At 35.4% G+C, this 26,867-nt stretch overlaps 5 protein-coding genes and 1 non-coding gene across 11 annotated transcripts; 4 read left to right on the forward strand and 2 right to left on the reverse strand.

Annotated features, from left to right (window-relative positions):
- Positions 1–2,304: 2,304 nt before the first annotated feature.
- LOC106432130 (vesicle-associated protein 1-2) lies at positions 2,305–4,842 on the reverse strand. Its single transcript, XM_013872975.3, has 8 exons — positions 4,620–4,842; positions 4,432–4,502; positions 4,276–4,357; positions 4,069–4,184; positions 3,816–3,974; positions 3,647–3,697; positions 3,106–3,183; positions 2,305–2,676 (listed from the first exon to the last, which is right to left on the reverse strand). The coding sequence occupies exons 1-8, from the start codon at positions 4,666–4,668 to the stop codon at positions 2,560–2,562; spliced, it is 723 nt and encodes a 240-aa protein (XP_013728429.1). The 5' UTR covers positions 4,669–4,842; the 3' UTR covers positions 2,305–2,559.
- A 4,888-nt stretch (positions 4,843–9,730) lies between these two features.
- Positions 9,731–12,244, forward strand: BNACNNG31740D. 3 transcript variants are annotated; one of them, XM_013872966.3, is made up of 3 exons: positions 9,734–9,971; positions 10,068–10,251; positions 10,730–12,244. In XM_013872966.3, exon 3 carries the CDS (start codon positions 10,775–10,777, stop codon positions 12,086–12,088), a length of 1,314 nt encoding a protein of 437 aa, XP_013728420.1. In that variant the 5' UTR covers positions 9,734–9,971; positions 10,068–10,251; positions 10,730–10,774; the 3' UTR covers positions 12,089–12,244. The 3 variants fall into 3 exon arrangements, with proteins under 3 accessions (XP_013728422.1, XP_013728420.1, XP_013728421.1); XM_013872967.3 differs by having other exon boundaries at positions 9,743–9,971; positions 10,065–10,251; XM_013872968.3 differs by lacking the exon at positions 10,068–10,251 and having other exon boundaries at positions 9,731–9,971.
- Positions 12,245–12,558: 314 nt separating this feature from the next.
- Positions 12,559–12,640, forward strand: TRNAS-GCU. The gene has a single exon. It is a non-coding gene; the product is annotated as a tRNA-Ser (tRNA).
- A 729-nt stretch (positions 12,641–13,369) lies between these two features.
- Positions 13,370–16,267, forward strand: LOC106432129 (E3 ubiquitin-protein ligase SINAT2). Of its 4 annotated transcripts, none has more exons than XM_013872971.3 (4): positions 13,370–13,599; positions 14,776–15,068; positions 15,139–15,525; positions 15,599–16,267. In XM_013872971.3, the coding sequence occupies exons 2-4, from the start codon at positions 14,850–14,852 to the stop codon at positions 15,917–15,919; spliced, it is 927 nt and encodes a 308-aa protein (XP_013728425.1). In that variant the 5' UTR covers positions 13,370–13,599; positions 14,776–14,849; the 3' UTR covers positions 15,920–16,267. The 4 variants fall into 4 exon arrangements, with proteins under 4 accessions (XP_013728425.1, XP_013728428.1, XP_013728427.1 ...); XM_013872974.3 differs by having other exon boundaries at positions 13,379–13,496; positions 14,818–15,068; XM_013872973.3 differs by having other exon boundaries at positions 13,406–13,496.
- A 1,281-nt stretch (positions 16,268–17,548) lies between these two features.
- Positions 17,549–25,490, reverse strand: LOC106432107 (putative metal tolerance protein C3). The gene is made up of 7 exons (XM_022704048.2): positions 19,449–25,490; positions 19,148–19,338; positions 18,867–19,065; positions 18,606–18,784; positions 18,378–18,528; positions 18,117–18,253; positions 17,549–17,964 (listed from the first exon to the last, which is right to left on the reverse strand). Exons 1-7 carry the CDS (start codon positions 19,690–19,692, stop codon positions 17,788–17,790), a joined length of 1,278 nt encoding a protein of 425 aa, XP_022559769.2. The 5' UTR covers positions 19,693–25,490; the 3' UTR covers positions 17,549–17,787.
- LOC106392485 (glutathione S-transferase T2-like) lies at positions 23,610–26,479 on the forward strand. Its single transcript, XM_048759795.1, has 3 exons — positions 23,610–23,715; positions 25,713–26,209; positions 26,267–26,479. Exons 1-3 carry the CDS (start codon positions 23,610–23,612, stop codon positions 26,477–26,479), a joined length of 816 nt encoding a protein of 271 aa, XP_048615752.1.
- Positions 26,480–26,867: the final 388 nt, after the last annotated feature.

Below are 26,867 nucleotides of genomic sequence, written 5' to 3' on the forward strand. Positions count from 1 at the left end.
AAAATTTTAAACCAGTTAAAAATATTTTATTAATAATAATTTTTACACTTATACATTTTGGACATGTTAGAAGTGCAATATCTAATTATATAAACAAAACTTGGATAATTAAAACATGCATGACAGAATTCACAACTCCATGGTTGTTTTTGCAACTTTCAACCGGGATATTTTACTCACAGACACAGTATATTAATCATCTAATCACAATAAGACCGCTGTAAAATATCTCAAAATATTAAAAATTTACCTCAACTGCAGCCAAAATTTTAGAGATGGGTCTGACTTGAGTCTCATTCCAATCTTCATCTTGCTGATTAATCAACTTCTTGTCACAATTTCTCTCACAAAGAGCAATAGGAAGATCATCGTTTATCATTATGTAATCAAAACAAAATATTTTCAAGATTTGTTAGTCCATGAGATTATGATGAAATTCAATAGCTTATTTCATGGTTGGATTGAGAGTCACAACTGGAACATCACATGCATTTGTGATTTGTACATCTCCTATTTCCATAAAGAAAACGTAATGTTGAGTTTTCACTTGCTAAGTGGAATTTTGTTCACAAAAAAACTAAATGAATTTTTAATACTTTTGTAAGAGTTGATTTTAGCAAACCTAATCAAACATAGAATCATATGATCACTGGTACGCTCTTTAGTAATTGCTTCCTTAAGAAGAATAAAACCTCGGTTAGTGACCTTTTTTTTATGTTAATTGCGTGTTTTGGATGCAAAAAAGTAGATGGTAAGAGATGTATGTATAGGACGATGGCGTGGTTAGAGATTTTTGTGAACAACCTATAATATTTAAAATATATTTTTTGTTATTAGGAAATTTTAATATGTGGGTGGTAGGTATGTATATGTATTGAGTTTCTATAATCTCGTTTTGAGATTTTTTTCTTATTCGTTGATCATCATTGTTAAGTTTAGATTTTCGTAACTAATTTTGATAGATATTTCGGTATATAAATTGATTTTTGAATTGTACACCAAGACCAAGTTTTTTGTGAAAACAATTTGTTTGCAATTACTAAACCTGTTTTGATAGATTTTTACAATTACGATGGTTTAATCACAGAAAGATAAAAAAACTAATGACTTCTTATGTCACCAAATCGATACTATAATCTGTGGTCAACGTTGTAACAAACCATACTAAACCGGTTTGATAGATTGTTGCAAGTACGACATGTACTTCGTTGAAAGATTAAACCAATTACTCTGTATGCCACAAAATGGATACTATAATTCTAGGTCTTTGATTTATTATAAAAAAAACTTCCTAGTACGATATATAATATGAGCACTATCAATAATAGATACTATAATCCGAGGTCTTGGAATTTTTTTTAAAAACTTCATAGTACGATTTATAATATGAGCACTATCAATATTCATGTGTTCCGAGTTAGGCCATGTGTTGGATAGTTAAACTCATAGTTTTGATATATATGGACCAAGTCCAGCGAACCATACTGGTATAGTTTACGTAGATTAGGAAATGGTTCAGTAAAGAATTAATTCATATATTTTTTTAAATAAATACATCTTAATTACTTAGTGGTATGAGATTGTAATTTTTTAGGAAAAATCAGGGTTATTTAAAATGTGTACTTCAGTTTTAATAGTTTAGATAGTTTCATTTAAGTTGTTTAGTAAAATTTTAGATATATATGACAAATATTCAACTAAAGTTGATGGAATTGGATATATCATGTCCTTTTCATATCCTAAATACCCTAATCCGATCCGGACCCGATATGGACCCGAAAAATTACGGGTATTTTATGGGTATTTTAATTATAGACCCGAACCGACCCGGACCCGAGAAGAACCGACCCGAACCCGAACCGAAAATTTCTAAGTACCTATTGGGTCTAAATATTTAAGACCCGAAAAGACCCGGACCCGAAAAGAACCGGCCCGAACTCGACCCGAACGCCCAGGGCTAGTGGCAACTCCAAATGTCAAACATAAACCAAACGCAAACCGGTGATTACATCGAACCAAGAAGCAACGTACCGGTCTTAGTCAGATAATGACCGAGGCTTCGTTTTCTGCATCTCTCAAATTGGCAACACTGAACACCGCACCATTTCTTTCTCACAGCAACATTGCGGGGGAGAACTTGCATGTATTAAGCGCATGAACAGCTCAACCACAATGAAGCTTAACCAAGAAACAAGGTAGATAACCACAGCAACTCCGCCAGAGTCTTGTTCGATGGAAATATTTATTTGTTTCTATAATAAACGCAAACAAAGACGAGAAGATTTAGTGGAGGGGATAACACACTGAAAAAATGTCATTTGGATTACAAAAGGATGAAAATTCTAAGTCTTGTGGTAAACTGTAATTAACAATTCTCTAACGCAACTAAGTTCAAGATTCAACCAAAAGACGACGACAAGACAAGAGAGAAGACTGTGTCCTTCCGACACAATTTGATTTTTCTTTTCATGTATTTTTGGTTTGTCCGAGCTACTTTTGAGACTTTGTGGGGGTGGGTTGTGGAACACTGTTTTCTTTCTTTCTTTCAATTCAACGTGATCATGTCCTCGTCATGATGTATCCCAAGATTAGACCGATTAATCCCACCAGAAGAACGTACATGAACGGAATTCCACCACCACTCTGACTCCTCTTGCTTTCACGCTTCAACTGCTCCTGCAATCATACATATATGTCTTTTCTTATCAGAGAAGTTAACACACGTTGAACAAACAAAGCTTGTCTGACATACATAGAGATGACTGGGTATTGCAGAAGTGAAGAAACTTTAAACCAAACTTGATACGCATTTCTTCAATTCGTAGATATATCCTAGGAGCAATTCTAAAGCGATTTCATATCTTAAATGATGGAATAAGAAGTAAAAGGAGGCAACCGACAAATACACAAAACTGGTCGGATGAAAGCTATACAAGGATTAAGTGAAGGCCAACGCAAGTGATGATAAGCTATAGATTCTTACTACTAAAATGCACAAAAAAAACAGCTGCTTCTCTAAAACCAGTGAAACTAGCTATGAAACGGCTCGTAAAGATTGCGGGGATTTAGTTAAGAAAATACAAGGATCAGGTGAAAGTTCCTTACCAATTCTTCTTGAAGTTTTTTGTTTAGTTGAAGCGCAGAGTTCTTTTCCTCGGTAAGCCTTGTGATGAGAGCTCTCGCCTGTTATCACACAAGGCAATAGACGTCAAATCTTACATGTAACAGAAATGATCATATCACCTAACTCCAACGGTCCGTATTTGCCAATCAGTAGCTAGTAAGATCGTTGCAGATTCATAAACTGAATGGTAAAAAGCTAAAACTACAGCAGAAGAAACCATATTCCTCTAGACCACAGCTAAAACATTGGTCAAAACTACAAACAAGGTAAAGATTCTTTACAGTGATAAAGAGAACGACTATGGTTCTTGGTCTAATAAGTTAAAGAAATAAAGTGTACAACACGCAAACCATTAAAGAAATAACATCCTTAAAAGACCTGATAGAAAAGATAATTCCGTAATTTAGACGGTAAACCAATGTAGGTCACGTAATAGTATAATACTCATACACTCGTTCTGATGCAAAGGCAGCCCAGCTTCATGAAAGCAGCATTATACAAAAAGAAAGTTTATAAAAATACCTCAGATGAGTTTTCCTGAGGTTCAAGCCTGTCCACTCTAAATCTTGGAGCCTAAATGCAAACAAGAAAATCAACACGATTACCATAGGAAACGCCTACCATATAAACCCAATTTCCACTTGAAGGTTCTATCTTCTAGGGTATTCAATCAGAGCAGGTATATACTTACAGTAGTAAAATCAGAAACGTTCGCACTGTCTGAGACAGAAGCTCTCGGTGAAGAGCCCTCTTCGGATCCTTCACGAACGGGTGATGGTGGCTGTGGTGGATCAACATAGACAACTCTCAATTTAGTCTCCTCAACTCGATGCCCTGCCTCTTTGCTAAACTGCAGCGCTCATCACATCACATAACAGAACAATGCGTTAAGTAATCCATAAGCCAAACTTGCCAAAACATAAAAAAGGGGCTCGAACCAATACCATCTCTGGAGTAACTTCCTTAGCAGTGGCACCAGGACTAGCCACAACACACTGAAGCAAGAACTTATCCTTGCACTGCATATCAGCGGGAGCTTCCTTTTGCGCTTGCATGGTCACTAGTTTCCAAAGACAACAACAAATCAAACTCATAATCGCAAAATACGGTGAGTTCTTCATCTCGTAATAACAGAGGAAACGATATCTAACCTAGAACTTCAGAAGAGGATCTCGGAAGAACAACACCAGTATTAGGCCTCACACAATACTTCTTAGGATTCGTCGTTTTAACCTAAAAGTTAACCATTAGAAACCCTAAGCTACACGGAATCTCAAAGAGAATATTCGAATTGTAACTGTATTCACCTTGAAGGCGACATAATCGTCCGTCTTGTTAGCCAAATAGAGAGACGAAGAGATCTGCTTCTTCAATTCAACTACACGGAAGATCACGTATCATTCGATCAAACACATGAGAGTAATCGGAAGAAGGCAGATCTATAAGATGGAAGACATGCGAAGATTGTTGAAAGAAACTGGATAAGTGAGCTTACAAGGGAATTGAAGGTCGATAGGATCGATGTCGAGAAGCTCGTTGCTCATCTTGATAAGATCTACGACGGAATTTGGTTTTCCGGTGAAGTTAGAGCGGTGCTCGTCGTTGTCGTCGTTATCGATCGAGGACAGAGATTCACGGAGGGAGAGAGAGAGAGAGTTTGGTTTTGGCGTCTCTTTTGAAGACTGGAGACGATATATGCCCTTTCTTTAGTCTGAAGCTGCGTTGCTATCTAGGGGGTATAATTGTCATTTTCAAGCAATGACCAAACTCGTTTTAAAAAAAAAGTTTGACTAGCGAAAACGAGGTGGAAAACCACGAGGTCCACGACCTTCTCTAATCTCTTTTTCGCTACCTAATTACTAAACATGATGGTGTATTTTTCTTGATAATTATCATTTTTTTTAAAATATATATTATAAATAAACCGGACGGGTTTCGGTTACAAGCTCAATTCAAACAAAAACTTCCAAGTCTATGTATTACAACAACTATTGAGCTTGTAATCGAGACCATATAACCACACGAGCAAGACCAAAGAAGCCAGTCGACAAAGCTTCAGGGGACTGGTCCTGAACACGAACCGGGAAGAGAGAGTCTAGATAGGAGGAAGGTCACATCGACGTCTCGGAGCGGCCATAGATGACCAACGCCGACACCACACCACTGAACCTACCACAAGCCAACTCCGCAAGCAGAGATACGCACCACCGCCATTGGCTAAGCTTGCAATCGAGCTAGAGAGAGCTCCAATACACCATAGACGAAGACAAAACAGTACACACCCTTACCAAGACACCAAGGATAGAGCAACTGAACCGTAGCCTCCGCCGCAACGTCGCATACCAGTAGAGAACTCAGATCTGGAGGACCGGAGGTAAGATCTGCAACAGGAGCCCATGTCACACCTCCACGCGCCGCCAACTCTGGAAGCAGCTTAAGGGACCGCCTCCAAAACCCTAAACGCCGATTCCTCCGACAGCACCAGCCAGCACCCACCGCGCTGCAACACCATGATTAATAGACTCGGACCAGCAGCGTTGCTTCTCTTGATCGAAGACGTCGCAGGCAGAGCTTCAAACACAGAGCAACAAGCAAGGCGGTAAGGAGGACAAGGCAATCAGAAGAGCAAAAGGAAAACGAGGCGAGTGGAAGAAGAGGAGCCTTCGACGCCGAAGCTAACGCGAGCACCGGACGAGGGTCCGAGCTTCCGACGCCGGAACTAAGCAGAAGAGGATAAGGTTTGATTGGTTTCTAGAGATGGAAGTGAGAGAAAAGAGAGAAAAAGTTCTATATATTATTCAATACAATATATGAGTCCGTTGCGTTGCAACGGGTTTTTGTTTGATGTTTTAATTGAATAACAACCATAAAATAATAAATCATTTTATCATAGTATTATGATTATTTTTTGCATATGTTGTTCGAGATTTATTTTATGATTAGAATATGTTTTCACACATAAGTTCAAGTTAATATTTGTATTTTATAATCATGGTGCATAGATGAGTTGTTATAAACTTTATACTACGGATTAGAGAAAATACTATGCATAAACATTTAAACTGAACACAATCCACAATAAGAAATAAAAAGTAAAAAGAAATGAAAGTTAAATACATCAATTGAATCAATGACAACATTATACATGTTCTTATGTACTAATTTAATGTTTTATTAAATAAGTATTTAAATTTTTATTTTGCTAGGATTTAAAAAAAAAAGGAAAACATTCAATTTTATAAATCTCCTTTTTATTTACAATTGAACAAATATTAAATACTCTTTTAAAATTTGTTTAAGATTTTAGAAAAGGTAAATTACTGTCATATAACCTATTACAATTATCTTCTCTTTAGAATTTCAGAAAAAAATATATTGCTATCAACTAATTATTTTTAGTTATTAATAAATATTTTTAAAATTGCTATTTATATAATTCGTATCCATACTAATTTACACTTCTTTTATTAATTAAATAATTTTTAGTATCATGTTCATCATCAAACATTCTCTTAAAAATAATATCAAATAGTTTTTAGTATCAAACATTATACAAATCTTTTGTTTAGAATTTTTTTTTTTTAAAAGGAAAACAACTATCAAATATTATTTTACAGTTTTGTAGGATTTTAGAAAAGTAAATTAATACTACATAATCTTTTACTATTATATCTTTCTAGAATTTAAAAAATAAAATTTCTATCAAATAACTATTTCCAGTTAATATTAACTATTTTTAAAAGTTGCAATTTTCAAAATTCGTTTTTTTTTCAATATCATTAATATTTTTACAATTTTTCTTGTTAATTGAATAATTTTTACTATAATTTTTAGCATTAAATTTTTGAAGTAAAATTGACTATTACATAAAATTTTACAATTCTCTCTTCTCACGAATTAAAAAAAAAATTCTTAATTGGTTAAGATTAGAAAAGAATTTTCTTGTAGAAGTCTCTTTTGTTTAAGATTTTAGGAAAAGAATAAGTTATTTTCACATAATGGAAGTTTTTATTGACACATTCTCTATTTAATTTTTTTAATTGACACATATCATAATCATATCAGGTGAAATATTTGAAGTTAATTTTGGTTTGTATTTTTTTAAAAAAAATTATTAAAAATTAAAGTTAGTTAATTATAAGAAAAAATAAGATTAGTTTTACGTTTTTATTTTATTTAGAACTTTAAAAAGGAAATTAATTATTTTATTTCTTTTAGATTTTTATACAACTATTTTATTTTTAATAAAACAATCTGTTTAATTATTTATATATTTTGTCTTATGCATACAAACTCATATTTATATATACACACATAATCATGTACGACAATAGCATCAAAATTAAAAGTTATGCTATCATCATAAGATGTAATTAGGATAATAAAAAGTTGAGTTGTATCAAAAAATTAAAAGAAAATACTCAGAGAATACTTTTCATGTAAATATTAAATGTTTTGTAAAAATAATATGTGAAAACTTAAACCTAAATATAGATGTGAAATATTTGTAGCTATGTTTTGTCATAATTTTTTAACATATAATTATCTATAAAAAATGAAAGTTATTTACTTATAATAAAATAATAAGAGTACTTTTACAATTTTCTTTTAATTATGCTTTTATAAAAGTAATATTATTTATTTTAAAGTTAGTTTTTCTTCATGTTTTTATTAAATAATTTATTGTACTTGAAGGATTTTACAATTTGTTTTTGTTTAACATTTATTTCTTAAAAGTTAATGTTTATCTTTTATAATTCTCAATTTTCGTATCTTTTAAAACAAACATTATAATGAAAATAATAAAAACAATGATAATAATAATAGTAATAATAATAAGACTATTAAATAATACTCCCTCTGTGTTATGATAAGTGTCATTCTAGTTTTTTTTTCTTGTTACACAAAAAGTGTCACTTTACAATTCCAATGCAAATTATACTTACTTTCAGTTGAAAATTAATTGCAAACTGCATTGGTTTATAAATAATTTTATTTATCTCAAATACTACTGGTGACAAAGATGTAATTAATAACAACTTACATATATTTCTGCTACTTTCTTAGTCTGTGTGAAAATTGTCAAAGTGACACTTATTCAGAAACGGAGGGAGTATTTATAATTAATTTTTAAGAAAAAATGTTTTTGTTATTTTAGTATATATATTTTTGATTATGATATAGTTTGACACATATCACAATCATGTTAATCAGCAATTTTGAAAAAGCAAGCTCAATATAATCTTTTATAATTGTATTTTCCTTAAAATTTTAGAAAATAAAAATTATATTAAATAATTTTTTTTCAAATCTATTTTTTTGAGATTTTGAAAAAGGAAAATTTCTAAAAAAATTACTACTAAATATTCTTTAAAAATCGTGTTTACTATTAAATAATTTTTAAAAGTAGTATTTTTCAAAATTCGTTCTTATTACATATATTTTTAATCGTTATATATTTAAACACATGTCACAATATTAGAAGGAAAATTATTATCAAATAATATTTTGCCATTATTTTTTGATTAAGATTTTAAAAAAGAAAATTACTATTAAATAATATATATTTTTAACTATGAGATAGATTAACACATGTCACAATCTTAAATTTATAATTGCTATGTGTCGCGATCATGTTAATTAGTAATTTTTAAGAACCAAACTTTATATAATAAGATGCCTTGATAATTATCTAATTACTAGTAATTACTAAACATGGTGTATTTTTTCTTGATAATTCATAAAACATTATTTTCGGACAGAGAAATTCAGCTTTGCCTCGTGTGTGTACTACCGTGTACAAACATATTGTAACTTTTATCTTCGTTTCTCAAAAGTGATCATAAAAATGATAACTGTAGTAAACATAAATAGAGATATATGTGAAAACATTAGTTTAGAGATCTCTCCAGATGGTGTCCATTTTTCACACTTATATACCTGCAGAGACATTGCAAGATCTTACTTTGTCAACATGCTAATTTAACAGAGTTAGTGGCCTTGTGAACTTAGCTGAGCCAAAATAATTGTCAATTTTTTTTATATAAAAACCCACTTTATATTAAAACATAAAAGTTAGCATCTAAACAAGGGTTTTCACACCAAAAAAATGAAGGACACCTAATGAGATTTGGTATATACTACATTTATAGAAATCAATTCGGTATCTTTCGATTTTCGTCTTTTATAAATTATACTCCATCCGTTTCATAAAGAGTGTCACTTAGACATTTTTCATGCATATTAAAAAACTCATTAAAATGCATTTATGTTTTTATTAATATCACATATCTAACTAATAGTATTTTAGATAAATCGATTTATTTATAAAATCAATGCATTTTACAATTAATTTTGAGCTGAAAGGTTGTATAAACTGCATTGATATTGTAGAATGACACTTTTTGTGAAACAAAAAAAATGAACCAATGTGACACTTAATATGAAACCGAGGGAGTAGTAATTGTTATTACTTTTAATAGATTTATGTAGAGAAGAGGTGTACATTATAGCTCGTCTTACAAATGATTCTCAAATTTCCCTAGCCGTCCGATCACGAGAGAACGTGATCATCGCGTGAAACTTTTAGACCGGTCTTTTGCCTAAACCGGAGCGTACCAGATTCCTCTCCTCCTTGTCTCTTTCTTTCTCTCTCTGATTAGAGGTTTCGGTTTCGGTTTCGTTCGTAATCGAAAGGTGAAAAGGGAGAGTTTCCATGGCGTCGTCAGCTGAAGCTTTGAGCTTGGCCTTCTAGCTGATTGATCAACCATGGTCTCATAATTTTCACCGACTTAATCAAGCTCCAGGGCGTTGATTGTTCTCTCTCCCAGCTCCAGATTTTGTTTGGGTAAGATTTTGTATCGGTTTTATTGAGCTGATTGATTCTGGATCGAGAATTGAGAGCTTGGGGTTTCTTCAATCTGGGTTCTTTTGTTGTTAGAAGGTTGCTGATTTCTCAGGCGAGGATTTGAGAATTAGGGTTTTCAGATTGGGGGTTGGCTCAGTAATGGGCTCTTGTCATCTCTACCTGTAATTAGCAACTTGTTCATACAGAGACTCTGTTATCATTTTGAATCTGAAGTGAATCTGAGAATACAAACTCCTCACGCCTGTTAATTGCTCTCACGGTATATATTTCTTCATTTGATTCTGTCTTTGTTTGGGTATTGAACCAAATCTTTCTCTATTGTGAAGGTTGAAACTTTTGGTACATCTTTTACTTTCTCCTAAGCGTTGTGTATGCTTTCTTTCTGGTTTTACTTGTATGTCTAGTTTATGTTGAAAACTGTGTTGCCTGCAAAGATGGCTTGATTGATTGTTCTTTGAGAAGTTGCTTTTCTTGTTCACCCATTGTCAATTCACTTGGCCTTGGCTTCCAAAAGTCTGGACTTTGACATTGTGTTTGTTTGTTCTTGCTTTACTTATGTTTGTTGTTTCTTGTATGTCTATTTTTGATTGAAAACTGTGTTGCCTGCAAGGAAAGCTAGATTGATTATTCTATGAGATAGTATTACTTTTCTTTGTTCCCTCTTTAGGAGTTTTATCTAAACAACTTGTGAACCGGATAAGCTTTAATATTGGCTCATTTGTTTCTCTTCCATGCAGAGTAATAAAGATCCCACGAAGTGAGCCTTTTGTTTTTGTTTACTGATGGGTGAGGAGTTAGCTGACACAATGAACCTAGATTTGAATCTAGGGCCCGGTCCTGAGTCAGATCTCCAGCCGGCCCTAAACGAAACTGTCAATCTGGCTGATTGGACTACTGACCCATCTGAGAGATCCTCGGAAGCTGTGACGAGGATCAGAACTCGGCACAGGACGCGGTTCAGACAACTTAATCTCCCCATACCAATTCTATCCGAAACCCATATGTCTATTGAACTGAACCAGTTGATGGGAAGTCCTGTAACTGGAGCTGCTTTGCAAACTGGCGAGGGTAGTGAAAGAGGCAACGAGGATCTGAAAATGTGTGAGAACGGAGATGGAGCCATTGGAGGCGGCGTGTCAGAGAAGAAAGCGGATGTTGAGAAAAGCAGTGGCAGCGATGGTAACTTCTTTGATTGTAATATATGTTTGGATTTGTCCAAAGAGCCGGTTCTCACCTGCTGTGGCCATCTTTACTGTTGGCCTTGTCTGTTCCAATGGCTACAAATCTCGGAAGCAAAGGAATGTCCGGTCTGCAAAGGAGAGGTGACTCCCAAAACCGTGACACCGATATATGGGCGAGGAAACCATAAAAGAGAAGTTGAAGAGAGTTTAGACACCAAGATCCCTATGAGACCCCATGCAAGACGCATTGAGAGTTTGAGGAATACAATTCAAAGGTCGCCTTTTACAATACCGATGGAAGAGATGATTAGACGTATACAGAATAGGTTCGAGAGGGATTCAACCCCTGTCCCTGATTTTAGTAACCGCGAGGCGTCAGAAAGAGGTAACGATCGAGCCAACTCGATCCTTAACCGGTTGATGACTTCAAGGGGAGTTAGATCAGAGCAGAACCAGGCTAGTGCTGCAGCAGCCGCCATTGCAGCAGCATCGGAGGATATTAATCTAAACCCGGACATTGCTGCTCCTGATCTTGAAGGAGAGACCACCACAAGGTTCCATCCTATGTTGATCAGGAGACAGTTACAGTCCCACAGAGTCGCAAGGATCTCGAACTTCACATCTGCATTGAGTTCTGCTGAGCGGCTTGTGGACGCATATTTTAGAACTCATACATTGGGGAGGAGCCACCAAGAGCTAAACCATCATTCTCCTGTTGTGGTTGATGATAGAGACTCATTCTCGAGCATTGCAGCTGTGATAAACTCTGAGAGTCAAGTGGATACTGCAGTTGAGATCGATTCCATGGTGACTCTTTCGACATCTTCATCGAGGAGAAGGAATGAGAATGGGTCGAGGGTTTCTGATGTAGACAGTGCAGATTCTCGCCCGCCTAGGCGAAGGAGATTTACTTAAAACAAAAGCTTTTCAATCCGTGGAAGATGATGATGATGATGAGGAAGAAGACGATTGTAACTGTATTTTTATTTTCTTGCTTGTTGGTTTGTTGTATTTTTATTTGTAATTTTCGCAATAGGGATGGTATTTTTCAATAAAAGTTTTTTTTATCTTTTCAGGAGTTCTATTCTGATTGAACCTGTATATTCTCAGTCCATTGAAATGTGTTTCTTATGACTCGATTATAAATGCACAAAATGCCAACATTTTGAGTGTATTTTAATAGTTTAACCTCAAGATACTAGTCGAATCTATGATACTAAAGTCATAGCACAAAATTACAAAAATATTTGAATATAAAGTTGACAAGAAAGATTTATAATAAATCAATAACCTCCTTAGAGCAAAACATGTCACCAGTAGTAGTCAACTAGTAGTTCATGTGGTTATATAGATTGTATTTATTGTGGTAGTCTTTTTGTCAACAAGTCGCTTTGGCCGAGTGGTTAAGGCGTGTGCCTGCTAAGTACATGGGGTTTCCCCGCGAGAGTTCGAATCTCTCAGGCGACGGTATTTTTATAAATTATTTTTAAAATGTTGCTTTTCCTTCACGTCCGTAACTCCTAACTTTTTGTCCTCGAACAAACATCCAAAATACTATGAGCAGTGTACATGTCACATGCGCGCAGCAACATCCGACACTTCAATTGTTCTTTTGAATTTACGATATTCCATCTCTTGGTAATTTAAAAGATGATGTAATTAATTAAAATGATGTATGCAGGAAACCTCTTTATTCGATGCACGAACTTGAGCCAATAAGATACTAGTAGTTAATTTAAAAAATGGTTATTATTTTCGTAATTGGTCATTACTTTTCGTAATTTCCTCGATAGAAGTTGACTTTTGGAGACTCCCGTTTCAAAGTCTTTTACCTGCTTTTTTTTTTGTGTGCACTTTACCTGCTATTTTACTGCTTCTTTTGTTTTTACTCACAAGTCACAAGTCATATGGCACACACGTATAAGTGAATGTAAAAACAATTAAAATATTTTTTTTTCTTTTCTTTTGTGTTGTTAAAAAATAAAAACTGAAAACATGAAAGATATGGAAAATAGAAAATAAGAAACTGAGCGTTGAAATTTGTAACCCAAAAAAATAAATAAATAAAATTAGTAATAATAATTATGAATATAGTCTGTCAAAAAATTATGAATATAGTACAAAATCATTAAATATAAATAATGTAATTAAGGAATGATCAATGTATTTCTAAAAAAAAGAAACACCACCTTCGTGAATTGTGATTCGGTGTTTTAAAAAGTGGAATAAAGACAAAAAGACAAGAGAGCACCATTAATATCTTTCAAGAAGACATGACACATCCCTCTTCCTCCGCCTCCTCCCGTCCCTTTTCATTTTCTGGGTAATTCTCAAAATATTTCGTTTCCTTCAAAAATCCATCGATTTCTTGTCTTAGATTTGAATCTGAATCAAACAAAACACCAAGTCTAGAGTTTTGTTTCCAGGTAACAAACATTTTCTTCTCCTCTTTTTTTTTTTTTTTTGAAATTAGGGATAAAAATCGAGAATCACCGAATTTCGAAATTGAGTTTACGGGCAGGATTCACGGGTCGATGATTTATGTTGATATATTGCATCGTGTGTGGGGAAAATATATCTCGAAATGTAAAAAGATCGAATTTTTGGGAATACCATTTCTCTGTTTTTGTTGTTGTCTTTGAATTGGGGAAAAAGATAAATGGTGAGATTTATGATATTGAGGCTTTGCATTTTTGAACACCCTTCTCTTCTCTATAGACTTCTGCTTAAACCGGGTTTGATTCAAAGACATTTCTTTTTGTTAATTGCAAAAACTGAAACCTTGCTTGCACGTTCTTTGCTAGCTGCCGTAGGTTAGATTTGGCAGTTCTTGTTCTAGTTAGATCCATTATCATGTTTCTCTGTCTGGTTAGATTGAAAAGAATGTTCTGCAAAGAGAAAAATGTTTTTGGTTTTTGTTTATGTTTTCCCAACTGATGTTTGATAGTTCTGCGATTGATTACTGTTAACAGTTGAAGTCATTGGAATGTTGCAAAGGTCTAGCTTTTAGCATTATTCATAGCTTGTGAGACCTATTCTTTTAGTACCTATATGAAAGTGCATTTAATGTTTTGGTCCAGTTATTTGTTTACTTTTGAATTGTTTTTTGTTCCTCAAACTTGATCACGTGAACTAAGTATCTGCCCTTAGTTTACTTTTTTTTTTCTTGTTCTAGTTAGATCCATTATTATGTTGCTACGATTCAAAAGAATGGTCTCCAAATATAGTTGTGTTTTTTTTCCCTCTCTTGGCATTTTCTGTATTGATGTTTAATAGTTCTGCAATTGATTACTGTTACCAGTTGAAGTCATTGGAATGTGCAAAGGTCTCTAGCTTCTAGCATTTTTCATAGCTTGAGTTTTTTTTTTTTTGCTTTGGGACCTATCTGAAAGTGCGTTTAATGTTTTGCTCCAATCGATTGTGTACTTTTGAATTGTTTTTGTTCCTTAGGAAGGTTACAGATCCAGAAATAAAGTAAAAAGTCTTGATCAAATGAACTAAGTATCTGCCCTTATCAAGTTTATTTCATGAGTGCCAAGTTTGTCATGTGAATCATACTATAAGTTTACGTTGTTCATGATTCCCTTTTTTTCCTCCTGCAGAATAACAAATAAGTTTAAAAGGACCAAATCATCTTACTACAGGTGAGATACAAGGGCATATCATTTGACTCACCATGGCTCCTGGAGGCAGTGCTTTGAAAGAAGTCCTTGAATCTACTTCCACAGGAATGGACTACGAAGTTAAAATGGCGAAAGCCGAAGTTAATAATAACAAACCTACAAAGTCAGGGAGCGCAGGAGTTGGAAAGTATGGGATGCATTCAAACAATGGTGTCTACGAGCTTCTCGAATGTCCAGTGTGTACAAACCTAATGTACCCTCCAATTCATCAGGTTTGTCCCTCTTTCTTAAAGATTGGTAATTGCAAAATTCATTTTTATTAACGTTTGTTTGATTCTACAGTGTCCAAATGGCCACACCTTATGTTCAAACTGCAAAGCGAGAGTGCAGAACACTTGCCCTACATGTCGCTACGAGCTTGGTAACATAAGATGCTTAGCTCTCGAGAAAGTTGCAGAGTCCTTGGAAGTTCCATGCCGGTACCAAAGTTTGGGGTGTCATGACATTTTCCCTTACTACAGCAAGCTCAAGCACGAGCAGCACTGCAGGTTTAGGCCTTACGCTTGCCCTTATGCTGGCTCTGAGTGTTCTGTTACTGGTGACATCCACACGCTTGTTGTTCATCTGAAAGATGATCATAAAGTCGATATGCATGACGGATGCACTTTCAACCACCGTTATGTTAAATCAAATCCACATGAAGTTGAGAACGCTACATGGATGCTTACGGTAATAACATTCTTGTTGTCTATTACTATGGATTCATGTTACACTCTTTAAGTTACTTTAAATTTGTTTCCAGGTGTTCAACTGTTTTGGGAGACAGTTCTGTTTACACTTTGAGGCGTTCCAGCTAGGGATGGCTCCAGTTTACATGGCGTTTCTTCGTTTCATGGGAGATGAAAACGAGGCAAAGAAGTTCAGTTACAGCTTGGAAGTGGGAGCTCATGGACGTAAACTAACATGGCAAGGGATCCCTAGAAGCATCCGTGACAGTCACAGGAAAGTCAGGGACAGTCAAGACGGTCTCATCATCCCTAGAAACCTCGCACTCTACTTCTCTGGAGGTGACAGGCAAGAACTCAAGTTGAGGGTGACCGGTAGAATCTGGAAAGAAGAGTAAACTGAAACGAAGGAAACAAAGAATTAATGTACATAAGAAGCCTCATGGAGAGCTATAATGGATTCTTCTCCAATGGAGATGAAGATGAGATGATGATGTGATATTCTTCTACGATGAATCAGTCTGGAGAGAGCCATTGTTACTATTTTGTGGCTGCAAGATTCATATTATCTCTGTACTTTTTTTGGTTTGTTTCTGTTGGGTTTCTGAGGTTTCAGACAAGGAATGTAGGGAAGTAAGACCTGATTATGGCTATGTACTTGTTGGAAAACCATGTCAGAAACAGTGTGGTGCACCTTTTTGTTGGTTTACAATGGTGATTTTGATGCAAGAGCATCATTGGAACTTTGTAGATTCTACATAGATGTCATTTTACACAGAAAGTCGACATGAACTCAATATTGCTGAGATGCATTTTGATGATTTGAATTAAACAAGAGTAAGCCAAACTTACACATACATACTAAATAGACTTCAGTGAATTTCAGGAGCTTGAAGATTTCTTCAAGGAGATGAGAAATGTTAAGCAGGAGACAACAAATACAAAAACATTAAAGAACAAAAGGATTTCTCAGTCTTTGATTAGTTCTTGATCTAAATCTCCTAACATTTGTCATCGTCTATGTGTGGATCAAAGACGTTCTTGAAATCATATCCTATCTTGGACATCTTTAATGTATCTGGCTATTTTTTTTTTTCAAAAACTGAAAAATTCTATAATAGAGATATATTTAGTTTAATGCATTTATCTAAATAGCAAATTTTAAATATAGAATAAAAGATAGACGAATGTTATTTTTTCTTCTTCTATATGCAAAGAAAATTAGAATAAAAATGAGTTGAAATAATTTTACCTTTAAATATTACTATAAAAGCAAATATAAAAATAAGCTGGAATATTCTTATTACTAGGAGTGTGTTATCACTGCGAAGCGCACACGTCTTGCTTGAAATTTTCAGCGATAAGAAAGATATAAGATTTCAAGTAAAATTTACTATCCCCTTATGACAAAATTAAAAAAAGTTTCATTAAAATATTTTTTTCTCTCACATATCATTAGTAATGCCTTGGTAATCAATTGAGCTTATATCTCTACTAGGAGCTGGATCAACGACAGATAAAGTTTACCTTAATAGGTTCAAGATCGAAATGTACCCGCAATCAAAGAAGATTAATCTCACTTAAAATAAACATTTAGTATTTGATGAGTAATGTATTTTCAAACTTTGTACAGTTTTTTATCCATTACAAATGTTAGACAAACAAATAATATAAACCATCCTTTTGCAATATTTCTTTTAGTATCATATCCATTCATGATGTTAGATTAATAAATAACCGAATATATTTGAAAATGTTATAAGTATTATTCAGTTTTGAGATGTTGATATTGCATCTAGTCTTCTTTTTTCTGTAAAGTCTTAGTAGAAATTCTTAAGATTGTTTACTTTGATCAAATGTGATTAGGGTATTGGCTTAATTGTCTATGGCACCCCAACATCTTCATTCTTGTTGGATCAAAGTCTCTCATATTGGAGTCAATGAAATGTGGTTCCAATTTCCAAATCCCTTTATTAGCTTAATGGTTTACTCCTTTGTGTTCCTTTATCCATATATATTTTCAATCCTGTAAGTGTTTGGTCTTGATGACATATTATCATGTTATGCCAACTAAATAAAATGTCAATTTATATATAATTTTTTTACGAGTTGAAAAAAACATAAAATGTTAGTATCCAATGAGCCAAAAGTTTATTAAAGCAAAAACTCAACAATAAATAATTCAAAGTGCAATATATCAAGCTACAGATATCAGATAGTACTAATACATAAAACCACATACACACACATATATAAATAAATATTATTACAAATCATTTGGAATTGTAGAGAAGACTGAGTGTTCAGGCTTGTGACGACTCTCGAAATCGAGATGAACAAAAGCTCTTTCCACTTCTGGAAGTTCTTCGAGTTTTATTTGCAATGATTCACCAATTGCATGAGCTTCCTTTAGTTGCAAATTTTCTGGGAGTTCTATATCCACCTGCATATATAACAATACACAAAGTTAATTATGATTATTAACCAAATATTATTATGATGCAATGATGAACTCTGTTATGGTCAAGTGCAAACAGAAGGTGGTATCTAACTTATAAATATATAATTACAACACTAAGCTATATATCAACAAACCTCGACAAAGTAAAGAACACCAAATGTATAGGCGCGGATAGTATCAACACATTTAATATTATCTGCGCCTTGTCGCAACACTAAGTATGTCAACTTCTGTAAAACTTCTGGAGGAGCTGCCTGTCCGATCAATGAGACTAAATATATACAAGAAAATGATAGTGAAAAACTCAAATGGTATTTATTAGGTTAAAAATACAACTAACAACATTGAATAAGAAATGTTACCTTTTTAGCAAAAAGGAAAGAAAGAGATGTTACCTGCATTTTCCATAACGGTCCCAGACCAATTGATAATAGTGTAGATGGCTAAGAGAATAGCACCAGCAGGATCAATCCACCAATAGAAAGCATTCCCAAGAACGGCCGAGATTAGTCCAAGAACGTTTGTCACCACATCAAAGTGGTGATCCTATATCAAAACTCATCAATTAATCTTACATGAAATAGTAAAACTACATGCACATGTATGTACATAACTATATATACCTTTGCATATGCACGGACGATATGGTTTCTCGACCTTTTACAGTAGATCCACAAAACAAGTTTAATAGCTGTTGCACTTAGCATGATTGAATATAACCAAACTAATTGGTCATCTCTCATTTTTTCTGGAGGTTCATTTGCAATCAATTGTTCAGCTGCCACAAGCAGAACTTGAAACCCTTCACAAATACATATAGTTAATTAATTTATATTACATTTTAATCAAATATATAGTTTTGATGTGAGTACAAATAAATATACCAAGAGTGGCCATAACCGCAGCGAAAATGATGATTCCAACAGGTTGCACCCTAAGTTTTCCAATGGGATATTTGTAAATATTTATGTTTATCATTGATAAATGTGTGAACCAAAGTATTCCTCCTGCCATTAGATCAAGCAAAGAGTCGAGTGTTGATGCTGCAATTGCTATTGATCCACTCTTTATCGTAGCATATATCTACAAATTTTAAAACATTTGATGAACATATAGACATCAAATTAATATCACTCAAGTCAATGTATAAAATAAAGTCATATACCTTGAGAGCAAGTAAGAATATGTTAGCCCAGTTGGAGATTTGCATGGCCATCTCTTGTGCAGCTCTCTCAGCTCGATCTTCTTCTTCTCTTTTTTCATTGATTACATGGTCTTCAGATCGAGCTATGAAACTTTCTACTTCCTCAAAAGATTTTAGTGTTGCCAATTGTCGTTTGTAGTATTTCTTCTCGTCTTTTAAAGGTCAAAATATTGTTTTAGAGAGGAGTTTTCCTTATAATATTTGTGAGAATATTATCATCTAACTTATAAAGTAAAACACTTTGATGTGTATATATAGTTACCTCTAGTAAGACCGACGACGTTGGAGAAATCAATGTGAAAAGGGTCTTCCGGATCGATTTTAGACCGAAGTTTTCGAGGCAAACCCGTGAAGAAATTCGATTTCATTGTAGAAACCGAACAGGTTAACTTCGGTTTGTAAACTTCAGCTTCGTGATCGTTTGACGAAAGCAATGGTGTTTCAGTAGAGTTGACTTCCATTTCTGAAAAAGTATTAATGAAATCATCGATCGTCAAATAAAGCATAGCATAAAGACATGAATAGTTAAGTGGTTGAACTTGAAGGTGAAAAAACAAAACCTCTAAGAATGAATAAAACAAGAACAGAAAGGTTATAGAGATGATTTGCAGTAGAAATGATTATGCTTGTAGATGATGAACAAAGAAGAGGACAGATGATGGTACACAAAGATTGGTTTTTAATTTTTATAGATAGAATATAAGAATTTCTATTGAATTTCGTTTGGATCAATTAATAAAATATGGTAATGGAATAAAGAAAATGTTGTTGATGATAGAGACAGACCCTGGTACTTGCCCCATGCCTAAGCATCAACAACGCTGGTCTGATCCACGCCACAATCAGGAGTTCTCGCTGACGATTTTGTCTTCTTGGTAAATTACAAGTGCCAATTTATTATTGGCTAGGACACACGTGCAAGCTACATGGTTGTAATTGCAAAATACATAATAAATTTAAGTTTCCAAACCCTAGATTATGCTCACATGTGTGTCTCAACAGAAATACAAATTAGAATCTTAGTAGTTAGATGCAAAAAAAACCATGAAAACCTTTGAATCGATCAACCTGTGTATGGGGCCAGACAAGTGGGGATTTATACGCCTATAGATTTCTATTGTTATGCTAGATTGTTGAACCGGATGAGAACCAGATTGTTATTTTTGGGTTAGTATTTGTGTATTTCCTAAGTAGGTAGACAGACACCAAATAAGAAAGCAGGACACCATAATTGGGCTTTCATGGGCCTTTGTGAGAATTCTATTTTTTAGCCGGCTAGTACGTCTTCAGATTTTTTATACGGTTCGACGGGTCCAATTGTTAAACTGGTTTAAAATTCATGAACCGTGCCTTTTAATTTAACCGTTCGGTTCGTTGGTCAACTTTAGGGATAATGCAAACCTGTATATAATAGGCATCTAGTTTGTTGAAGGGTGTCCTTTGTATCGAGTTTCTTTGCTTCTCATCTCTTTCTTTTGATTATAGGTGTCCTTGGAACTGAACGGCAAGGGGAACTGTTTGAGATAAAAGATGATCATCTTAAACTCATCCACGTTTCTTGTGTAAGAAACATTTACAATGAAAAAAAAATACATTTTACAATGGGTATTATCATTCTTTGATAATTATAAAACGTCGGGAAGCTTCAAATTTATGATTACCTGTCATGTTCTGGTAGATATTAAGGCTTCTGACTCCTACTATACACTGTTAAACTGCACATGTAACGTAAAAGTAGTAGGTGAAGTTACTCGCAATAAACTCACATTCCCCACCGTGTTCATTAATCTTGTATCTCTGTCAGTGCTAATACATAATCCAATATCTTCCATTTGATAGCGGTGCTTTGATATTAGCTGCTACCGTTACATTTGTGTTTTCTCGTTTTCTGTAGACATCAGTAACTTTTCGGAAAGCACCTGAATTATATAACTTTCTCTGAATACTGACATGTGTTGGTTAGGCACTTCAAAAGCTTGTCCACTAACAATCACCTCACATTAAAGCCTCCTCAAGTGCTTCACAGTAGGGGACTTTCGCTGTTGTATTAGTCATGTCATCAAAGAGAAACACACCTTGTGCTTGAACTCAGAAAGTGTAGCTAAAGTAAAGTCATGCATAACTGCCAAGTAAGAAACTATATGTACCTGCTGCATAACTGTGATACTAATATCCAGCTTGCAAATATTTCAAGATCTTGACCTCTCTTCTTCTAGTTGTTATTTGCAACTTGCATTATTGAGAACCAGGTCCACAAAAAAAATATTTACTGTCTCTAGTACTGTTTCTTTGCCTTCATGTTGTTTGATTGCCTACAGTATCTTACTGAGCCCAGGTTAAAAATAGTTATAGAACTACATGAGCCTTGGTAGGTAACTTGACCTGTGGGTTTTTCATCTTTAGCTATCACGGTTTCTAGTTTATCCTGCAGACTGTTAATAACTTCCTTAGGAGTGATGCAATATAACCAAAAGAAGAGAAGAAAAGAAAGGATACAAAAGCATGGAGATGTTTAAATTAAGGAATCAAAGGGAAACAATCATCTCAATTATCCAACCACATGGTCTTGCTTTACACCTTAAACTTTAACCCAAAACCATCAGATAGTGCTCTGAGATTTGTACAGTTCGAACTATCTGTAACGCCCCGACCGCCTACGGCTAATGGGCCACCCATGTCCGCTCTCTCGGCCCGTGGGCCCCATCCCGTTCCAACGATCGGTCCGTTAATTTTTCTAAAGGATCGAAATCATTGTTTACTGACCCTGCAATCACCACCCGATATTTTCCCATGCTTTGGCCTCACTCGCATGCTATCACGAATCACTTCCCGATAGGTCACTCATCCTTCTACTACTCTAGCTCAAGCACGCTTAACTCTGGAGTTCTTTTAGGATGTGCTCCAGAAAAAGTAAGTCAACTTAGGTGACATAGGTAGCCAAATCAATTCTCTTAAGCCTTTTCACATATCACAACTCGGGATGTTACAATTCACCCCCTCTCAAAGAACACAACGTCCTCGTTGCACCCCACGACAGGTCTCAAGAAGCCTCTCAGGTCAGAACTGAGATGGCTAACCAGCTCTGATACCAGTTGTAACACCAGTCTCCTCCTCTCTCGAGAACGGCGTGCTACTAACAAAAAAATACCAAATTAAACCGATTTATAAAACCGAATAAAATGTCAAACCTTTTAATCAAATAATTTCCAAATAAAACAAGTTTATAATTTAAAACCAAATTCATTAAATCGAAAAGTTAATTAAAACCAAAATAAAATACAACGATCTCAAGACACCAATCCGTCCACATATCCAACTACTCGTCATGTTCACCTGAAAGGGGAAGATAGAGTGGTGAGTAACAGGGGAGTTACTCCGTAAGGTATGGGATGCTAAACCGCAAACCACTGACTCAGTACATAGCACTACGACCATGTAGGCCTATCTCTAGCATGAAACAATAACATTGTCTAATACACCACATAAAACATCCAGTGCGCTGATAGTACATGCTACTCTATGCACCCCACATTTCCTCATAAGGATATATGTATATCTCCAGGTGTACAGTAGTCCATCTATGTACTCCCAGAATCTGCGCGTCGGCGGCTTACACAAACGTCTTTGTGCACCCGCAATCTCACTGCTCGTCGGCGGCTTACACAAACGTCTTTGTTTACCCGCAATCACACTGCTCGTCGGCGGCTTACACAAATGTCTTTGTGCACCCACAATCACACTGCTCGTCGGCGGCTTACACAAACGTCTTTGTGCACCCGCAATCACACAAACGGACTTATATATTTATATACATATATATAGCAGTTTTAACATCACTACTCAATTCATTCAACTGTTGAATCTTCTATTATCCTAATTCCGATTTAACAATCAATAACAATAATAAACAAACAAGACTCTCAAACATACTCGATTCATAGAGACAAATCATGTTTCGAAACTAGACTTTCCATAATAGTAGTACTAAACTAGCACAAGATTAGACGGAATAGCCCTCACCTTAGCCAATATCGAGAACCAGAATCAGATTGGAAAACAATGACATGACTTGATCACCAAGAAAGCTAAGGTTTCACCTTGGATTGGTTTGAAAAAGTGGCACATCCGGAGGACCATCCGAACACATAAAACATTAACACAAAAGAAAAATGGCAATTAGTTTAGTTAGATTTACGGCTTCACATAACTTGATGCGCAAGCAAACAAGGAAGGACCACACTTAACCCTTCACGTCTTTGATCATGTTCTTTACATCACCAACCATGTATGTAACGTCACGAGGCTGCATCTATGGCTCTCCGTCAACACATCTCATCTCCAATGACCAAGCGTTCACGTCGGTATATGCTGATGGTCGACAGAGAGGAACGCGGCGGCTCCGGTTTGCTCGTCGGCTATCACCATGGCGAGTGTACCACCACCGGCACGAGGCAAAGACAACGTCCAATCACAAGGCTTGGTCTCCGGTGATCTTCATCAACTCCAGCATGGCAAGGCTCCTCCGAGTGGTGAATGTTGATCAAGATGACGTACAAACCACTAAGTGATGTTACACGATCGTGAAGAAGAAAAATGGAGAAGTAGTGGAGGCGTGAGGTTAAGCGGCTAGGGTTTTGAGATAGATGAAGATATAAACACTTTTGTGTATTTATATAAGGCAACGATTAATAAAACCTAAGAAACCAATTTGCTTTTTGGATTTATACTTAATTGAACAAAACTAGATTGGTTTACCAATTTAATTAATGAGAAACACAAACCAATTCCAGTTAAGAAAACCGGGTCGTTACACAATGTTTATAGAGAAAAAGTACAACGAACAAGTATTGTGATGTACTTTCCCAGTAGAGTTTCTAAAAATGTCGTATCTATTGGCAATGTCCTTTTCCATTTTCCTTTCATATGAGACTTGATTGAATCAGATTAGCTCACTTCTGAAAAAGAAAGCATATAATGTAACCATCACTAGTTGTTACATATTGCATTATTTTGGTGGAGGATATGAATCAATGCTTCTTATAGTCTGTGATTAAAGTTTGAAAAATGTGGAAGCCCGTATTCTTTAATTTCCGGATCATTGGCGTAAACAAACCCCCTTGCTACATTTTCATATATAATGCTATGATTTAAGAGTATAACATAATAAAACTACATAGTTAATTAGGTATATAAGAGCAGGTTTATTGCAATCCCTTAACAAGGGAGCTTAGATTAAATGTGATTAAAATTAAATGGAAAGTGCATTTAAACGGAAGACGCGTCCCTTAATTAAGGGAGCGAAGGCACCGTCCTTATGGCCACGTGGCGTGATTCCATTGGAGAGAGGATCGGTGTTGTCGCGAAACATCGACTTCTTTCTCTTTTCCTTCTTTATCTTTTCCTTCTCTCCTCTCCGGCGACGAAATGGCGATTTCTCTTCTTCTCGGTGGCTCTACTCAACCAACGGCGTGTCTCTCGGTGGCTCATGTCGACGACGGAAAACGACGTCCCCTCTAATGGTTGCTCTCATCGACCAAGGGAAACGGGGAGATATCTCTCGTGGTTGGTGTCGGAGACGAAGCAAAACGGTGACTGTCGGCGAATCGAAAGGCAAAGATGAGTTCATATGTCTCTCTGTTTGATTATTTCAATCATGCATGTCTTTAGATTGTAGTATTTCATCGTGAATCTAGAGAAGTTCAATCGACTGACTTGTTATAATTTTGTTTGTCTTTGTGTCTTCGGATGGTTTGATCAGGAGGGACGATCCAGGCTAAACCTTTCTATCTCTCAGACAAAACCCCCCACAATCCTTTCTAAAAGGTAAAACCCGTGTCTTTTATCTTTTGAATCGGATAAAATCAATCTATTTGTTGAACTAAATTTATTGTGGCTTGAACTGAATTAGAGAGTTGGTCGTTTGTGAGTTTTGTTGCGGTTGCTGTTGAATTTTATTGTTGCTTGAACTGAATTAGAGAGTTGGATTAAACCAGTGTCTTTGCTCTGTTTAATTTCGTCATCATAGTTGCTTTTTAATCTTGTTTGAATTGGATAAAGCATTGCAATCTGTTGTTTGCTATACTGGTTTGTGGTTTGTCAAATATGTTGAGATTTTTGTTGATTGCAAGCTCTAGTATGAAATGAATTGAATCGTAATTATGTGGTAGGTTAGGTAATAAATAGCTGTTTATTGGTTTGTGGTTAGATATAAATGAATGGTAATGTGTGAGGAAGGTGTTAGATATATGTCAACTCGTTTATGGTTGGGGGTGATCGATGCGTTTCTTCTTCTCTTCATTCTATAAAAATCTTTCCTTCTCTTCTTTCTTCAATTCATTGCAAAACCTTGTTTTTCTCTTCCTAGTTTCTCAGCTTTTTCTTTTCTTTCACTCTTCCTTTCCTATGGATTCCTATCAATCTGCTTCAAGCTCAAAGTTTGTTGAACTATTAAATAGTCAACAAACTGTTTCCTTTGGAAACTATGAAGATAGTGTTGAACTATCTTCATAACAACTTCCATTTCTAGGTTCATTTGATACCGAAGCCTCTAACTTTGATGGAGACACCGCTGTAGAGCGAAGAGAGCGACATAAGTGGATACCTGAGGATGATATTTTGCTCATCAGCTCGTGGTTAAACACGAGCAAAGACGTTATGGTTGGAAACGAGCAAAGATCAGACGCTTTTTGGTCAAGAATTGCTGCCTACTTTGATGCAAGAAGAGAGAGCGAAGCCACTGGTGGTGGCTGCGAACAGAGAGAGCCACACCATTGCAAACAGCGTTGGCACAGGATCAATGACCTTGTGTCCAAGTTCTGTGGAGTGTATGAAGCTGCTACTAAGGAGAAAAGAAGTGGACAAAACGACAATGATGTTCTCAAGCTAGCACATCAAATCTTCTACCACAATCACCATAAGAAATTTACTCTTGAACACGCATGGAAGGAGCTGCGTAACGACCAGAAGTGGTGCAACCTTGCCACTGCTAAACATCTCAGTTCGAAGAAGAGGAAGTGTGAGGACGTTTGAGATTCATCAGCCTCTCAAGCAACTGAGAACAAATGTCCCCCGGGTGTTAAGGCCGCAAATGCGAGTTCTAAGAAGAAGGTGGCAGAGGAGAATTCTCTGAATGGGTTTCAGAGTATGTGGACAATCAAACAGCAGGATTTGTTGATTAAGGAACGGTTGTCTAAGATGAGTTTGCTCGACAGTTTGCTTGGGAAGAAGGAACCTCTAGCTGAGCATGAAGAGGCCCTCAAGAAGAAACTGATCGATGACTTGATTTCTAGCTAGTTAGTCGGCTAAAACTCTACTTAGATTAAGTGTTGGGTCTCTACTTATGTTTCTTGTTGTGTTTCTTCGTATGTTTCTTGTTGTGTTTCATCTTATGTTTCTTGTTCTAGGCGTCTAAATGTAGTTCTGTGACTTGTTCTCAAGTTTATGTTATTGTTCTTGTTATGTTTAAAATGTGGTGATTGGCGCGGTTCTTGTTACGTTCAAGATTTTAACCAGTTCTTGTTCTTGTTAATGCAGGTGAGAGAGTACACAAAGAACCTTTGCCGCAGCGTTGTTATTTCTTGTTGGAGCGTTGTTGTTGAGAGATGTCACGAGCGTTGCTGTTTCTTGTCGTGTTGAGAGATGTCACGAGTAGAGTTGTAGTTTCTTGTCTCATAGTTGTTGT

Source organism: Brassica napus, chromosome C6 (genome assembly GCF_020379485.1).
Source record: "Brassica napus cultivar Da-Ae chromosome C6, Da-Ae, whole genome shotgun sequence".
Taxonomy (NCBI): Eukaryota; Viridiplantae; Streptophyta; class Magnoliopsida; order Brassicales; family Brassicaceae; genus Brassica; species Brassica napus.

What these genes read in the sequence shown, in the direction of transcription:
- LOC106432107 (XM_022704048.2), bottom strand. Translation starts at nt 19,692, where the DNA reads ATGCTTTATTTGACGATCGATGATTTCATTAATACTTTTTCAGAAATG. An exon ending in TCGTCCGTGCATATGCAAAG is followed by an intron (nt 18,529 to 18,605) that starts GTATATATAGTT and finishes GTTTTGATATAG; the next exon opens with GATCACCACTTTGATGTGGT. An exon ending in GACCGTTATGGAAAATGCAG is followed by an intron (nt 18,254 to 18,377) that starts GTAACATCTCTT and finishes GTATATATTTAG; the next exon opens with TCTCATTGATCGGACAGGCA.
- LOC106392485 (XM_048759795.1), top strand. Translation starts at nt 23,610, where the DNA reads ATGGCGAGTGTACCACCACCGGCACGAGGCAAAGACAACGTCCAATCA. An exon ending in TGGCAAGGCTCCTCCGAGTG is followed by an intron (nt 23,716 to 25,712) that starts GTGAATGTTGAT and finishes TTCCATTTCTAG; the next exon opens with GTTCATTTGATACCGAAGCC. An exon ending in AGAAGAGGAAGTGTGAGGAC is followed by an intron (nt 26,210 to 26,266) that starts GTTTGAGATTCA and finishes CCGGGTGTTAAG; the next exon opens with GCCGCAAATGCGAGTTCTAA.
- LOC106432129 (XM_013872971.3), top strand. Translation starts at nt 14,850, where the DNA reads ATGGCTCCTGGAGGCAGTGCTTTGAAAGAAGTCCTTGAATCTACTTCC. An exon ending in TGTACCCTCCAATTCATCAG is followed by an intron (nt 15,069 to 15,138) that starts GTTTGTCCCTCT and finishes TTGATTCTACAG; the next exon opens with TGTCCAAATGGCCACACCTT. An exon ending in ACGCTACATGGATGCTTACG is followed by an intron (nt 15,526 to 15,598) that starts GTAATAACATTC and finishes ATTTGTTTCCAG; the next exon opens with GTGTTCAACTGTTTTGGGAG.
- BNACNNG31740D (XM_013872968.3), top strand. Translation starts at nt 10,775, where the DNA reads ATGGGTGAGGAGTTAGCTGACACAATGAACCTAGATTTGAATCTAGGG.
- LOC106432130 (XM_013872975.3), bottom strand. Translation starts at nt 4,668, where the DNA reads ATGAGCAACGAGCTTCTCGACATCGATCCTATCGACCTTCAATTCCCT. An exon ending in ACGTTTCTGATTTTACTACT is followed by an intron (nt 3,698 to 3,815) that starts GTAAGTATATAC and finishes GTTTGCATTTAG; the next exon opens with GCTCCAAGATTTAGAGTGGA. An exon ending in AAAAACTTCAAGAAGAATTG is followed by an intron (nt 2,677 to 3,105) that starts GTAAGGAACTTT and finishes GTATGATTGCAG; the next exon opens with GAGCAGTTGAAGCGTGAAAG.